The 14,557-nt window shown below is 50.4% G+C and overlaps 1 protein-coding gene across 1 annotated transcript in view; it reads left to right on the forward strand.

Annotated features, from left to right (window-relative positions):
* COG4 (component of oligomeric golgi complex 4) overlaps nucleotides 1-13,025 on the forward strand; it is a 14,654-nt gene extending 1,629 nt beyond the window's left edge. Inside the window, exons 3-18 of the mRNA XM_009703349.1 lie at nucleotides 19-193; nucleotides 803-996; nucleotides 1,537-1,642; nucleotides 2,929-3,086; nucleotides 4,178-4,236; nucleotides 5,618-5,751; nucleotides 6,259-6,377; nucleotides 6,757-6,923; nucleotides 7,366-7,531; nucleotides 8,932-8,994; nucleotides 9,468-9,584; nucleotides 11,227-11,319; nucleotides 11,631-11,714; nucleotides 12,026-12,127; nucleotides 12,517-12,645; nucleotides 12,879-13,025. Coding sequence (XP_009701651.1) covers nucleotides 19-193; nucleotides 803-996; nucleotides 1,537-1,642; nucleotides 2,929-3,086; nucleotides 4,178-4,236; nucleotides 5,618-5,751; nucleotides 6,259-6,377; nucleotides 6,757-6,923; nucleotides 7,366-7,531; nucleotides 8,932-8,994; nucleotides 9,468-9,584; nucleotides 11,227-11,319; nucleotides 11,631-11,714; nucleotides 12,026-12,127; nucleotides 12,517-12,645; nucleotides 12,879-13,013 — 2,001 coding nt within the window. The 3' untranslated portion in view covers nucleotides 13,014-13,025. The remainder of the gene's footprint in view (nucleotides 1-18; nucleotides 194-802; nucleotides 997-1,536; nucleotides 1,643-2,928; nucleotides 3,087-4,177; nucleotides 4,237-5,617; nucleotides 5,752-6,258; nucleotides 6,378-6,756; nucleotides 6,924-7,365; nucleotides 7,532-8,931; nucleotides 8,995-9,467; nucleotides 9,585-11,226; nucleotides 11,320-11,630; nucleotides 11,715-12,025; nucleotides 12,128-12,516; nucleotides 12,646-12,878) is intronic.
* Nucleotides 13,026-14,557: the final 1,532 nt, after the last annotated feature.

Raw genomic sequence — 14,557 nt, forward strand, 5'->3', positions numbered from 1 at the left:
TGGTTGCCTTTCTTGCAGAATCGACTCTATCAGGCCATTCAGAGAGCTGATGACATCCTTGACCTGAAGTTCTGCATGGATGGAGTTCAAACAGCCCTGCGAAATGAAGACTATGAACAAGCAGCAGCTCATATCCATCGCTATCTGTCTCTGGACAAATCAGTGATTGAGCTCAGTCGTCAGGGCAAGGAAGGTAAGTACTGTTCGTGAGGAGACGCTGATAAGTCACCTTTCCAGTAGATAACTAGAGGCTGCATGATTTCCCATGGCACATAGCCTCAGCCCAATAGACAAAGCAAAAGACCTAATGCTAGCGAAAGATCTGAGTATGTTATAGAGTAACATACAGATGAACATTTTTGATGTGTTACTAGGTTTGAATTATCGTTAATTGAAAGGAGAGTTCCTGGCACACAGCTTTAATAGTATTTCAGGTGCTAACTAGGTGAAGGACAAAATGTTCAAAACAAAAGAAGTGAGGGAGAAGGTTCTGTCAGGGAGAACCGTTACAGTGTGCTACCAAGCAGAGCAACTGGAAATGAAGGAGTAAATTGCCTGACCCCTGAAAGAAATGTCCCGGTTGATGTGTTCGCATCGTCCATGCAAGACCACAACATTAGCTGTGTGTACATCATATGCGTCCATATCTTTCTTTGCCTGTAAAGGAATTCCAGTGTGTCTTCCGCCTTCTCACCCTAGGGCTGCGCAGTGTTGGTCTCTCTCAGGAGAAAAAAAGTAGTCCTTGATACAGTACTAACATTGTGCTGTCACTTTTCCTTTTCTTTCCTGTCCTTCTGACCAGGGGGCATAATTGATGCCAACCTGAAGCTCCTGCAGGAAGCAGAGCAGCGCCTGAAGACAATTGTCACAGAGAAATTCAACACAGCTATGAAGCAGGGAGACCTGCCCCAGGTGGAACGGTTCTTCAAGATCTTTCCTCTGCTAGGCTTACATGAAGAAGGACTGAGCAAGTTCTCAGAATACCTCTGCAAGCAGGTAACGGGTTCTGTGAAACTGTGACCTGCCTGGTCTCCTAGGGGAAAACAAAACCCAGGCTCTGCCAACAGATGGGTGCAGAAAGAGATCTTGGCTCTGACTTGTTAATCATAGAAACCTTAGTTCACCACTCTCCCTGCATTTTGTGTCCTGGGATGGGCTTTCTGGTGTCTGAATACAGATCCCACTGGCTGGTTGGCTTCTCCTTCTGTGCCTTGCACTTTGTGCTTGCTTAAAGCTCACACAAGGGAGCCTGGAAAACGAAGAACAAGTTTCTGCCTCTTCTTGATCCTTGAGTTTTCCACAAGAGAGGAAAGGATCCCTCTTCAAAGGAGGAACAACAGCAATAGCTCTTGCAGTGGGAAGGCCAGCAAAAGCTCTATAGGGCAAGGGGCAAAGGACCACCCTATGAGATGAAAAGTATCTTTTGAGTATGGGAAGGCCAGCGAAAGCTCTATAGGGCAAGGGGCAAAGGACTACCCTATGAGATGAAAAGTATCTTTTGAGTGTTACCAGCTGACTGGCCCTGTTGTCATGCAGGTGGCAAACAGAGCAGAAGAGAACCTGCAGCTGGTGATGGGGACAGACATGAGTGACCGTCGAGCTGCTGTCATCTTTGCAGACACCCTGACGCTCCTCTTCGAAGGTAATCTTCCTTTCCTCTTTGCTGATGGATTGAAAATAGTCCGTGGTGAGATTGTCCATCAATTTAAATGCTTTTAATTTTAGCTCCAGGAGATCACAAAATGCCGCCTTCTCCTTTGAGCTATGGGAGTGTCATGCAAGAGGGACAGGGAGATAACTAATAGACTTTTTCCTGGCCAGGAGAGAGCATTACAATAAGCAAGCTTTCCTACGTACAGCTTGCGCAGGCACAAAGTGGATTTGCAAAGGATTTGTTGTCTTCCTTCAGGAATCAGACTCTTCCTGTTCTCTGCATCCTCAAAACAAATGGGTATGCCCTGAAGGTTTCTTCAGACATGCAGCTCTCCAGACAAACAAATTGTATCCCTTAAGACGAGCAGCTGTTGATGCCTCCAGGTCTGGCTTTTCAAGGAGCACCATGGGAGCCTGAAAGCAGAGAAGGAAGAGAGAGAAGGGAATGTAAATGCTCTGTGGGAATGTTGCCAAAGACAGTAATTGAGATCCCATGGTGATTAACCATCTTCTCTATTAAGCCTGCTATAATTCCAGGCTGCGCCACAGCCAAGTCGCTCTCCCAGCCTGGCACCCTTGCTGCTATTGAAGGTCCTTAGAGCTGCCGAGGCTTTCTTGGCAGTAGCGTCAAAAGAGGGGGAGCGTTGCTAACTCTTGGAGTAGAGAGTTTGTGAGAAGGAAGTAATGTTGTGGAGATATCTCCTTGGAGATGAGCTTTTTCTCCAAGGAGGTCTTGCCTTCACTAATGCTTGCTCTCTTGGGCATCTGTGTGACAGATAAGAGCAGAGCTTTCCCTAGGCTGATTTTCCTTGCACTGCTCTTCTCCTGTAACCTGGCAGGTTCTGAAAGCTGAGACTGTGTTTGGATGGCAGTTATGCCCCCTGCCAGGTTTAGCCTGTGCAGCTTTCTCCCGTGGAAGCTTCATACCTTGTATCTTGCTGGGTAGGAGGGCAGCTGACGCACATCACATGGCAGGAGCTCTCTTTAGGAAGAGAGATGCCTTCTACTCCAGGAGGTTTGCGCTGCAGCCTTGCAATAAAGAGCAGAGAGGATGGAAGGTGTCATATGCAGAGAGAAGATGCCACAGAACGAGGGGTGGTAATGACAGGCCTTCAGTGAGACACTAGAGAGTGACTGGACAGTCTAAACTGTTTATCTGGGGAGTGAATGATCCCTTGTTAGGTCTTGTTTGTGGACCTGTGTAGCTCTGCTCTGGGTCCAGACTGGATGGGAACTCCTGCTTGAGTCTCTCTCGTGCTTCCTCTCTCCCTGCAGGAATTGCTCGCATTGTGGAGACCCACCAGCCCATTGTGGAGACCTACTACGGGCCAGGGAGGCTGTACACCCTCATCAAGCACCTGCAAGTAGAGTGCGACCGGCAGGTAGACAAAGTGGTGGACAAGTTCATCAAAGAGAGGGACTATCACAGGCAGGTAAGGGAGGTGTGATGCTGCCCGACGCAGCCAACTGCGGCTTCCCTCCGACTCTGTGGGGCTTCGACTGCCGTAGAGATGGCGAAGTTTGACCTTGTGTATTGAGAGAAACCTTGCTTTAGTCTGTATTTGCACTGATGGCTGAAGGGAGTCCAGCCTGTAGCTACCCTTTCTGTTGCAGAGAAGGATTCATTGGGAGCATGAATCACAGAATCACCGAATGGATTTGGTTGGAAGAGACCTCTGGGATCATTGAGTCCAACCTTTGCCCCAACACCCCCATGTCAACTAAACCATGGCACTAAGTGCCACGTCCAGTCTTTTCTTAAACACCTCCAGGGATGGGGACTCCACCACCTCCCTGGGCAGCCCATTCCAATCCCTAACAACCCTTTCTGCGAAGAAATGCCTCCTCATTTCTAACCCGAACCTCCCCTGGCACAGTTTCAAACTATGCCCTCTTGTCCTGTCACTGGTTGCCTTTGAGGAGAGGCCGACTCCAACTTCACTGCAACCTCCTTTCAGGTGATTGTAGAGACCAGTAAGGTCTCCCCTCAGCCTCCTCTTTACCCGTTCCCTCAGCTGCTCCTCACAAGACTTACCCTCAAGACCCTTCAGCAGCTTTGTTGGCCTTCTCTGGACTTGCTCCAGCACCTCAAGGTCTTTCTTGAAGTGCAGGGCCCAGAACTGGACACAGTACACGAGGTGCAGCCTCAGCAGTGCCGAGCACAGGGGGAATGGACCCTGGGCACAGAATTCTTTGCTCTGCAGGTCTGTAGGGTGCTTTCAGTATTACCTTCCCCACTGTCTTGTTCCTGCTTCTGTCTGTTAGATGCAGGCTGCTGTAATTGTCCCATGGTCACATACCTTGGTGCCTCGAGTTCCCATCCCACCACCCTTCCTGGCAGGTTGAGCTCTGTCTTGGAGGAGGAGGTGAACTGATGCAGTTCCCTTCTCTGGCAGCGCTTCCTGCAAAGCATTTCTATCACCTCCCCTGAGTAAGCACCTCCTCAGGCTACAGCAGGAGAAGCAGCTGTTAACTCCAAGTCATCAGCAAAGACTTTGATGACTCCCTTTTTTTGTGATTGCAGTTCCAGCAAGTTCAGAATAGCATGATGAGAAGTTCTTCTGCAGAGAAGATTGAACCAAGGTACAAACAAAACCTCTTTTTGCTTTCTAACCTTCCACTCTTGAGCTGTTATTAACACTACTTAGCATTTAGATAACTCTGCCGGTCTTCCAGAGGCTTTGTGGCTACTAAAGCATAAAATCCAATTGTTAGGTGCCCTTCACTGCCCTTTTATAAAGGCTGTTTCTGTGGTGATGCTGGTATTTTGCTTACTCGTTACTTTTAAGCCTTGGCCCTAAACATTGCTGGAGGGCTGGCAATATCACTGCACACAAAGGACTGAGACTTTAATCACCTGTGCCCACTACCTTTTGATGGTCAGAGTACGATCCTCGGAGCCTGCAAAATGGAGCAGCTCCCTGGGCAGATAATTTGTGACAGAACCAGGAATAAATCTTTGGGTATTATTTAATCTGTACTGCTGCAGCAGCAACTCTGTAACATCAGTTTCTTGTTAATGAACCGAAGTGCTTTCAATCTCCCTCCTTTTCTTCTTAAGTATTTGCATAGCCCTTAAGTAAGGCCATTTGAAAGTGCACCCAGCCCTTCTGGCATTGCACGACTTCTAAACGTGCCTTGAAAGAAAACTTACATTCCTCAAGCAATATCTGTCTGTGAGCCTGCGTGACTGATTATTTCAGCGGTAATATAGAGATGCACTTCTTATTTGCTCTGAGTAACTGTGCATGCAGGTTTTCTGAGCTTTTGCTTTTTCATCTGTAAAATAAAGGTAATGGTTTCTTGTCCTACTCGTGTGTTGTGAGGCTTTGAGCAGGATTTGTAAACTTCTTTTGTGCACACTGATGAAAAAGCTGCTGATGTGACAGTCTTTTTTTCATAGTTATCTCTGATCGGAACACTGTTCTGCATTGTCACATGCTTTTTTGGTCTCCCATTTCCTGAGCCGTAACAGATTCTTCATCATTTTCAGAGAAACACATGAATCTGTGCACAAAAGCACATACGTGGAGATGGCGGGGACCAGGCATTTCTAACACTGGCCATGTAGGGCTGACAGAATCATAGGAAAACTGAGGTAGGAAAGGACAGCCGAAGGTCTCTTGTCCAACCTCCCACTCAAAACGGGGCTAATTTTTAAGTTATATCAGGTTGCTTAGAGTCTTGCGGTCCGTCCTTCTGTGATTTTAATGTGGTTGTGCCCACATCTCTGAGGAAAAAAGAAGGTTCTCTGTAATGATTTTTTTTCAGGACGTTTTGATTATATGTGCATTCTTTGCACATAGCAGTTATTCTGCTGAGCTTTGCCACTCAACAGCACAGATGGAAAAGGGCAATATTGATCTCATAGTAAGAGAACAGAGAACATCCCACTTAACTGAGTTAAATTAGTGCCTCTCCTTTTGTAATCTTGCTGCCTTGATTTTTGCTGTGTTTCTTCCAGGGAACTTGACCCTATTTTAACAGAAGTCACTCTGATGAACGCCCGCAGTGAGCTCTACTTGAGGTTCATCAAGAGACGGATAATAGCCGATTTTGAGGTGGGAGACTCCATGGCCTCAGAGGAGGTAAAGCAAGGTAACACCTTGAATGCCAATACTTGCAGGCAGAAGTGGGGATATATCTGAGCTAGTGGCAGAGCAGAGTGACACAGGATCTGCAAAGATGATTTGGGAGCACTCTGTGGAAGAGGATTGTGTACCCTGGCCTTCCCAAACCTGTTTTCAGCACTGGTTGTTCCCTCTAAGAGGGAAACCAACATTAGGAATGACTGCAGAGCATAATAAACAAGGTCCCCAAAGAAAGGGGACCTTGGTCACTGCAGGCACAGATCCTAGAGGTGGAGGCTACAGGGAAAATAGGCTCAGGGTTTTGGTACTCCATGGAGCTCTGGAAATCACTTTTGTCACCTGCAAAAGTCAGCTCAGCAATTTCAGCTCCACAGTTGAGGCCTGTGATTTATTCCAGGTTAGGCTTTGCAGGTGTGTGTCCGTTGGGTGCCCATGAGACAGGCAGCGAGGGGATTAGGTGGAACTGCTTTCCGGCACTTGGTCCTTGCTGATGGTTCTCTTTTGTGTTCTGTAGAGCATCAAAAATACCTGGACAAGCTCCTCAACAACTGTCTGCTGAGCCGCACCATGCAAGAGCTCATTGGCTACTACATCACCATGGAGGAATACTTTATGAGGGAGACCGTCAACAAGGTACGGCTCAGACTGCTCCTTGCAATAGCCTGCACTCTGCCAGCGGCCGAGACCTCCGTGTGTGCTCCACAGTCCTCTGCTGAGTGTCCCTAGGGAGGGAGATGAATACCTGGCAGGTGTACAGTTGTTGGGAATGTCTTCTGTTTCCCTCAGCCTTGAAAAGCAAGTGGTTGTTTCTGACCTTTGACTCCAGACATACCCCTGAGTGTCTTCCAGAGACAGATCTTCCAGGTCTGCAGGCTACTGAAAACTGGGATGAGTGGTGCCAGCCCACATATGGGACAGTTCAGCTGAGGATGAAGCAGGCAGGCTGGCAGTTTGGTCTCGCAGCACTGCTCTGAGGGGGCACCTTTGCTCGCTGAGACGGCTTTCTTTGCAGGCTGTTGCCATGGACAGCTACGAGAAGGGCCAGCTCACCTCCAGCATGGTGGATGACGTGTTTTATATAGTGAAGAAGTGCATTGGGCGTGCTCTGTCCAGCTCCAGCATAGACTGTCTCTGTGCCATGATCAACCACTCTACCACCGAACTGGAGTCTGACTTCAGGTAATGAAAATACACCAGGTTCATTGTAACTTGCCTCCACCTCATGTTTTGCAATCGGTGTTTGCCGTCAGATGGTCTTCCTTGTGTTCTTTGCCTCTGAACCTCTTGTTTCTCATCTCCGTGAAAGATGCTTGTAGGAAGCAGTGTCAGGTGTGGTGTGGAAAGCTGGAGCTGGGCATGTTTTTCTCACAGTAGTGGTGGTCACCTGTAGGACAAACAGAAAAGGGAACCTCGTGGCCCAAAATCCCTATGAAACCAAGTCATTGGAGTGCTACCCTGCATGATGGTACGCGGTCACCCCTAATTGTTCTCTGGGTTACCTGTGAGATTGCTTAACTTGGACTTGGGGTGAGCCTGCAGAAGTTGTCCTGTCACAGAGCACAACGCTGCTGTGGCTTGCAGTATTTGCTCTAAGCCCTGATATGTTCTGCTTGTCCCATAGGGAGGTTCTGTGCAACAAGCTGAAGCAGGGCTTTCCAGCCACGACCTTTCAGGACTTCCAGAGAGGGGTGACCAGTGCCGTGAACATCATGCACAGCAGCCTGCAGCAGGGCAAGTTCGATACCAAAGGCATTGAAAGCACCGACGAGGCCAAGCAGTCCTTTCTGGTGGGTTTGGTGGCTGTTCTGGTGTAGAATGAGTTGGGGTGAGGGGAAATACAGTGGGGAGCTCTTGGGATTGGTGTGACTATCACATGTTCAGAGGACCTGAAAACCTGTTCAGGCGTGGTGAGTGGCCTGACTTTGGATGTCTGGTAGATGCTTTTGCCTCACCTCATGTTTGTAGGGTTTCCACACCAGGCCTGTGCGAGTGTGATCCTGTGACTGCCTCTTAGGCTGCTGCGATGATGATTCCCGCCAAGCTGGGGAAGAGTCTGTGCTTTTTTTGAGGTGTCCATCAATCCCGTTCTTCACAAGCTTTGCAGAAAGGTGGTGGGAGAGCATTTCGTCCACACCTTCCTCTAGATGGAAAAGTTTCCTGGCCCAAGCTCAGGGCCCCTTCGTTCTCACTTATCAGATTGGAGAGTTTCCATTAGAGCAGGGTTGTCTGCTCTGCTTGGCCTGCAAGATCCTCCTGTTGCCTTCTCCTAACAGCACAGAACATGCTAGTGAGCTTTAGAGACCCTGTGGAGAGTACTTGAAGGGCCATAGCTCCTGTCTTCTGCAGCATAATGCATCCTTCCCCATGGTAGGATGCTGTATAGACCTTGCGTTGTGGAACAGACTACTGGGAGAGAAGCTCTGGATCTGCTTGCTCCTCTCAGCCAGCCCTGCTGTTTGAGGAAACACTGAGAGCACTGGAGACGGGCTGGCTCACCCTGACTTATCTCCCCCTCTGTAAGCTGTTGTGAACACCCAGTGCATTTCATTTAATTCTTGGTTACAGTTTTCTGCATTTCTTGAAGCAAAGTGCTTAAAATGTCAGTTCTCCTGCTGGAATTCCTCATTCACCTGTCAGCTTGCTTCATTTCCCGGTCTGCACAAACCCCAGCCTTATACTGACACTTAGTTCAGCTTCAGCAGGTAGAGCACAGCCTGTTCGGTGAAGAACAGACCCTCATCTGGCAGGAGGGGTGCCGATTCCTCCTGTCTAGATACGAATGCCTTCCTGCCTCCCCTGTTTCTCTGGACACAGTCTATAAACCATCACCTCCCACCACTCCTGGTCCATTATTCTTTATGACACTGTCACAGAAAGTTGGGGTTACAACCTGTCTCCCACCTGTCACCCACAAGCGGGGCTTCGCTGCAACATCATGGACATAATGATGAGGAAAAGAAGTGGAGTGAACTGTCTCAAACTGTACTAGCTGCAGGTTCAGCGCACGTGCTCAATTACTGTAATGAAGCTCCGTGAATCTGCAATGCCTTGATCACACGATAGCACCTCTGTCCCTTAAATATTTGCATTTCAGCCTGTACTGTGAGCCGGGCATGGAGTAAACATAGGGACTTGGGGCTGAGGTGCTGGGAATTCTACTTGGGTTTGTTTTGTTGGTTTTTTCCAGGTGACTTTAAACAATGTGGAAGTCTGCAGTGAAAACATCATGACCCTAAAGAAGACTTTGGAGGTGCAGTCGGGATTCTGTACTGTTTTTTCCTTAATCAAATTTGTAATATCCTCCCTTGGGGGGGTCAAGTAAACCATGTGGACTTTGCTATGCCCAAATTCCTGAGGTCTTTGCCCTCCAGCCTTATGAAAGCAATTTTGAGCTGGCAGAGCAATCTCCAGCTGATAGTAGCGGCTGGAAATACCAGTTCCTCCAGCTTGACCAACCTGGCACAGACAGAGAGCCAGCAGAATAGCATGTGCATCCTTGAGAGGCTGTAGTTCTCTGGTGCTGGGCTAGCTAGCCGCTGCCTTCCTCTCTCGCTGTCCTCTCCCCAGCTGGAGCCAGCAGCCTCTGCCTTCAGAGAGACAAGAGTTTGGCTCCTGTCCTAGCCTGGAAGCATGCTGGTGGGCAGCCAGAGCTCAGCAACACGACGGGATAAAAACTGCCCAGGTTATTAATTTGCAACTTGCTCGTGGATCTTTTTCCTGCAGAGTGACTGCAGCAAACTGCTTAGCCAAGGCTTCGGGGGTGAACAAGCACAGGCCAAGATTGACAGCTGCCTCTCTGACATGGCTGCCGTCTCCAACAAATTTCGTGACCTGCTGCAGGTGAGTGTCTTGCTGAGTAACATCTGACACTGCCTGGCCGGTGTCTTCAGACAGAGCTCGTTTCAGGCCAAGGCCTGGGCCACGTCTGACTCCAGGAGTGCTGGGTAGGGGTGCAGGAGGGAATAAATCAGTCAGCTTTGAGGCATGGATACAGATCCAGCGTGTTTGCAGAGCCGCACCAGCTGGCGGCTGCGTAAAAAGCACTGGAGGCAGCTGCGGAGCCAGAAGGAATGTTGCTTTATTTGTCTTCACTCAGCACAGAGTTGTAGTTGTTTCAGCATTTTCAGGAGAAGAAATATTAATAGCATTTCCACTCCTCCATTCTCCCTCGTGGCACAGCAGATTGTCGGGTTGTCCACAGCCTCACTAGGTAATGCTGAAGACGGGCTGTTGGTAGAGAAGAGCTGCTCTTCTTTCCGGTTTCTCCTCCTTTCCCAAATGGAAATAACTCCCCAGCATGGGGCAGAAGGCTCTCTGGCTAAATCCACCATCTCGTATGGCATGCTGGGGGCATATTGCCCTAAAATTTCACAATGGTCTCTGGCAAGGAGAGGAACAGGAAGACCTAGTACCTCCTGTGGAAAGAAACCAAGCAAAAGAGAATATTTTGAACCAAGTTTGCCATCAGCTTTGTACTTCACAGAGGAGCCAGACTATTTTTCGTTTGGCTTTGCAGTTCACTGCAGCCAGAGGCCTTCAGACCAATGTTGCCAGCGAACGCTCTTGAGGCTTGTGATCAGTATCAAAACCAAAGAGCTCATCAGTACGGAGTAAAACTCCCCAGTCTAGCTCTAGTGCAGTATTAAAACCATCTGCAAAGCAATCAAGAAGCTGAGCAGTAAGCTCCTCCGCTGCCTGAGTCACACGCACATTGAATTTGCCTTGGAAAAGGACAATTGCCAGCAGGCCTGCTCAGAAATGCCAATTTTAGTTAAAAACTTCCATCAAATGCCAGGCAGTATCAGTACCTGAAGAGTTTCATGCTGGGTGAGCTTTCTTGACATCTTGCTGAGCCAAATGGGGGTGGTTGGCAGGAGAGGGCTTTCAGAGAGCTCTCTAGCATCAAAGCGGACAGAACAGCCTTTGCTGACAACCTGCTGCTCGGGGGAGACGGCATGTGCTGAGCTTATGATTAATTCAGGGAACTAACTGTGGTTACAGCTTTTATCCTCCTTTTAGCTTCTCCTAAGCTGCACTGGAGGTGGGAGGCATCAGTTGAGTCCAATCATGGTGTCCTCCTGGCTGGTGCTGAGTGGCAAGGCTGGTGTTTGTGTCCTTTCCTACCCTGGTGGGATGTGAACTGAACGCTTCTCTGCTGCCAGGAAACCTCTGTCGCTCTGTGGGCAGGGGCGAGGGAAGCACAAGCTCTTCAGACCAGGCTGCAAGTTGGCAAAACAGCAGCTTCTGGGCCAACACCCTTCCTCTTCTTGTTGTCATGCTGTCCTCAGAGCCCTCCAGCACTGGAAGAGTGTGTGGATCTGGGACTTCTGGGTTCAGTTTCCTGTGCAAGTGTCTGGGTTGGTTTCCGCAGCTTGCAGTGAGGATGGGAGGCAGCATCAAGACAGCCTGGCTGTAAAGGTTCTGCGCCGTTGGATGTTACCTGTGCACAGTCACGCTCCTCTCTTCTTCCTGTCCCCCTCAGGAAGGTCTCAACGAGCTGAACAGCACAGCCATCAAACCCCAGGTGAAGCCTTGGATCAACCTATTCCTCTCGGTTTCCCACAACATCGAGGAGGTGAGGCTCAGTGTTCTCTGCTTCCAGCCATACTTGTGCACTCTCCACCCTCTGCTCAGCAGCACCATCGGAGCAACTGCTGTCTCATTCCCGTCAGCTCTCTGCTGTTTCCTTGGCACAGAGCAACAGTAAAATACCCAGAACTTGCTCTGCATCCGAGCCTGGAAAGGAGCGTTTGGCTAGAGAGGAGCTTGAGAAAATGGAAAGGGTGCAGTGCTGCTCCAGGAGGGTCCTCCCTTCCTGTCCTCTGGGCCCTTTGCTGCTGTTGACAGCGGGCCACATAAACAACCCTTTTTGTATTTCGATGTCAGGAGGAGTTCAGCGACTACGAAGCTAATGATCCCTGGGTCCAGCAGTTCATCCTCAATCTGGAACAGCAGATGACAGAGTTCAAGGTGAGAGAGAGGGAGGGACGGGGCAGCCTGCCAGGCTTTGGCCTCTGCCAGCTCTTCCCGGGCTTAGAGAAACAGGGGGACGGAGATGTCCTCCGGTGCCTTGCAGGGCTCTCAGAGACCCAATCACCCCCTTCTCCTGCAATTCTCGAATCCTGCTTGCAAGTCCCACGTACGTGGATCACTTCTGCGGTGCTCTCCACTTGCCGAGTCTGCAAGTGCTGGGTCTTTATTTGAAAGCTCTCGTAGGCTTGGGTTTTGTGGACCTCTGCTCAGTTGTTCCTGACCAGAATGACACCGGTTTCTGCTTCCAGGCGGGACTGTCTCCAGTGATTTATGATACCCTCACTGGTCTGATGACCAGTCTCATAGCCATCGAACTGGAGAAAGTGCTGCTCAAATCCACCTTCAGCAGGGTAAGCAAAACTCTTCTCTACCCTGTAGTCCGGCTTTGACTGCAAACCCTCCACCAGGAAACCCTCAGTAAAGGGATGATGCAGGACAGAAGCCAACATTACCCTTGGAGAAGCTCTGCCACCACTGGTGACCAGCTCAGGGGGGCCTTGCATTAGTGCACACAGGGAGAAAATGTATTTTGGGATGGGGCTGGGAAGAGCTTGCATCAATAAGAGGGCTGGCTTTTAAGGTAGGTCTAAACATAAGCCAGTTTAACCTGCAATAAATGGTCTAACTGGAACCCTTCTGCTCAGAGACCTCCCTCACTGTAATTTTTGTTCATTGTGTATTTGGCACGGCCCCTCTGTAACTGCTTGGAGGGTTAACAGAGCTCCCTTGGTCCCCACAGCTCGGCGGCCTGCAGTTTGACAAGGAGCTGAGGTCTCTCATAGCCTATCTCACCACGGTTACCACCTGGACCATCCGTGACAAGTTTGCCCGTCTTTCCCAGATGGCCACCATCCTCAATCTGGAAAGGGTGAGCTGCACTTTGTCTGCTTTTATTGGGGGATTGCAGGAGCTCCAGCTGGTCTCCACATGGATTTACTGGGCTCATCCACACATTGTCACACCTACGGGGTATGCGAGAAGCTGGAAAAGTTGCCCCATGCCTGATGGAGCAGGAAACACTGTGACCGTAGCCAGAATCTGAACTCACCTGTGAGGGCGGTCGGTGCCGAGATGTCTCCTGCAGCTCTCCTCTTTTTCCAGGTGACGGAAATCCTGGATTACTGGGGCCCAAACTCAGGCCCGCTTACCTGGCGCCTTACTCCCGCTGAAGTCCGGCAGGTGCTGGCTCTCCGAATTGACTTCCGCAGTGAGGATATCAAACGGCTGCGCCTATAGTTGGCCGGTGCTTGGGTCAGCACCGCGCTGGAGGTGGCGGCAGGAAAGCTGCAGCCTTGGAGCTTGTCCTGGGGCTGTTTGGCTGTTAGGTGGTGTGGGGATGGGGTGATGGCTGCCCTCCTGCTCGTCTTCCTCGGAGCAAAGGGCTTTCCTGGGCCTGGGAAGAAGAGCCGCCATCCTTTTGTGGGAGCAGAAACAAGGCGGCAGAGGAATCTCTCTCACATTGAGAGCAGCGTGACACTATTTCTGAAAACACATGCTAGTCTGAGGGACAAGCTTGTGCTAGGTCCTGACTCCCTTTGTTCTGCCGCCCTGTGGGAGGCCACAGGTCAGGACATTTGGGGGCTGTTGTGGTGTGGCTCAAATAGGGGGCTGCTCTCCCTGCACTTGTGTTCCTTCTGTGCCACCAGTTTAAGGGTCAGCTACTGGAGTCCTACAAATCCCGAGCCCTTGGCTCGCTCTCCTGGTGGGTGGTAGGGACCATTCCTGTTGAAGGGTAAAAGGAATGATTTCCTTGTGGGGAAAATGCTTGGAAAAATTCCTAGAAAGCTGCTGTGGGAAGCCGGGCCGTGTCCCTGCTGGCTTGGTGTGGCCTGTAGAGCTACTCTGTAAATAAACCTGGCCTGGCTGAGCAGCAATCTGGGGTGCAGTGTGTGTGTCTGTGGGCCCGGAGGGAGCTGGAGAAATGCAGGACAAGAGCTACGAACCATTTCTCCTCTTCTACCCTGTGCCACAGCATCAAGATCTTCCCGTCCCTCCCCTTGCGGCCGGCACTGGCCCATCGTGAGTACAAACACCCCTGCGGTGGTGCCAGCCCCGCTGCTCGGCAGCGTTCCTGTGCTGTCCCCTGGCACCCAGGGCTGTGGAGGGCGATGACCAGCCCCTGCATGTGGGTTCTGCCATAGCCAACCCCCCCCACCCCAAAAAAGCTTTGTCCCCGCATTGCTGGGCCCTGCTATCCCACAGAACGGGAGGAGCCCCGCTAGGGCCAGAAGGGCGTGAACACATGCTGGGAACAAGGGTTTTTTATTCAAAGAGATTGCAAGGATCAGTAACTCGCTGCAGAAAAAGTCTCTCAACACGGGAGAGGGACTGGATTCCACATCCAGGTGCAACCTTAGTGCAGGAGCATTGCACACCGACTGGGCAGCACAGGCCCCTGCTGCTGGAAGAGCAGGAAGGTTCCTGCTAAAGGCAGCATCACAAATGCTATATTTATTTTTTTTTTTTTCCTTTGGAGAACCGTGAAAACTGGAGTGAAACCGCAAAATCAGCCTGGAGGTCGTAACAAACTGTCCTTCCAGCAAGGCCACCCTCCAGGGATGGTTTTGCCTGCCCAGCTTGTCACAGTTTCTCCAACCTCTGTGGCTTTTGGGGTGAGTAGCAGCACAAAAAGGCCACATCAAGACCTAAGGCACCTGCTGGAGCCAGCTGAAGGAGCTGGGGATTTTCCTGCTTTGGAAGGCAGCCAGCTGCTCCCTCCCCTGCCCTGCGGATCTGCCAGGAACGGGTCAGGGCTGAAGGCCTTCACACAGCCGTGTCCT

This window comes from Cariama cristata, unplaced genomic scaffold (assembly GCF_000690535.1).
Source record: "Cariama cristata isolate BGI_N322 unplaced genomic scaffold, ASM69053v1 scaffold8507, whole genome shotgun sequence".
Classification (NCBI taxonomy): Eukaryota; Metazoa; Chordata; class Aves; order Cariamiformes; family Cariamidae; genus Cariama; species Cariama cristata.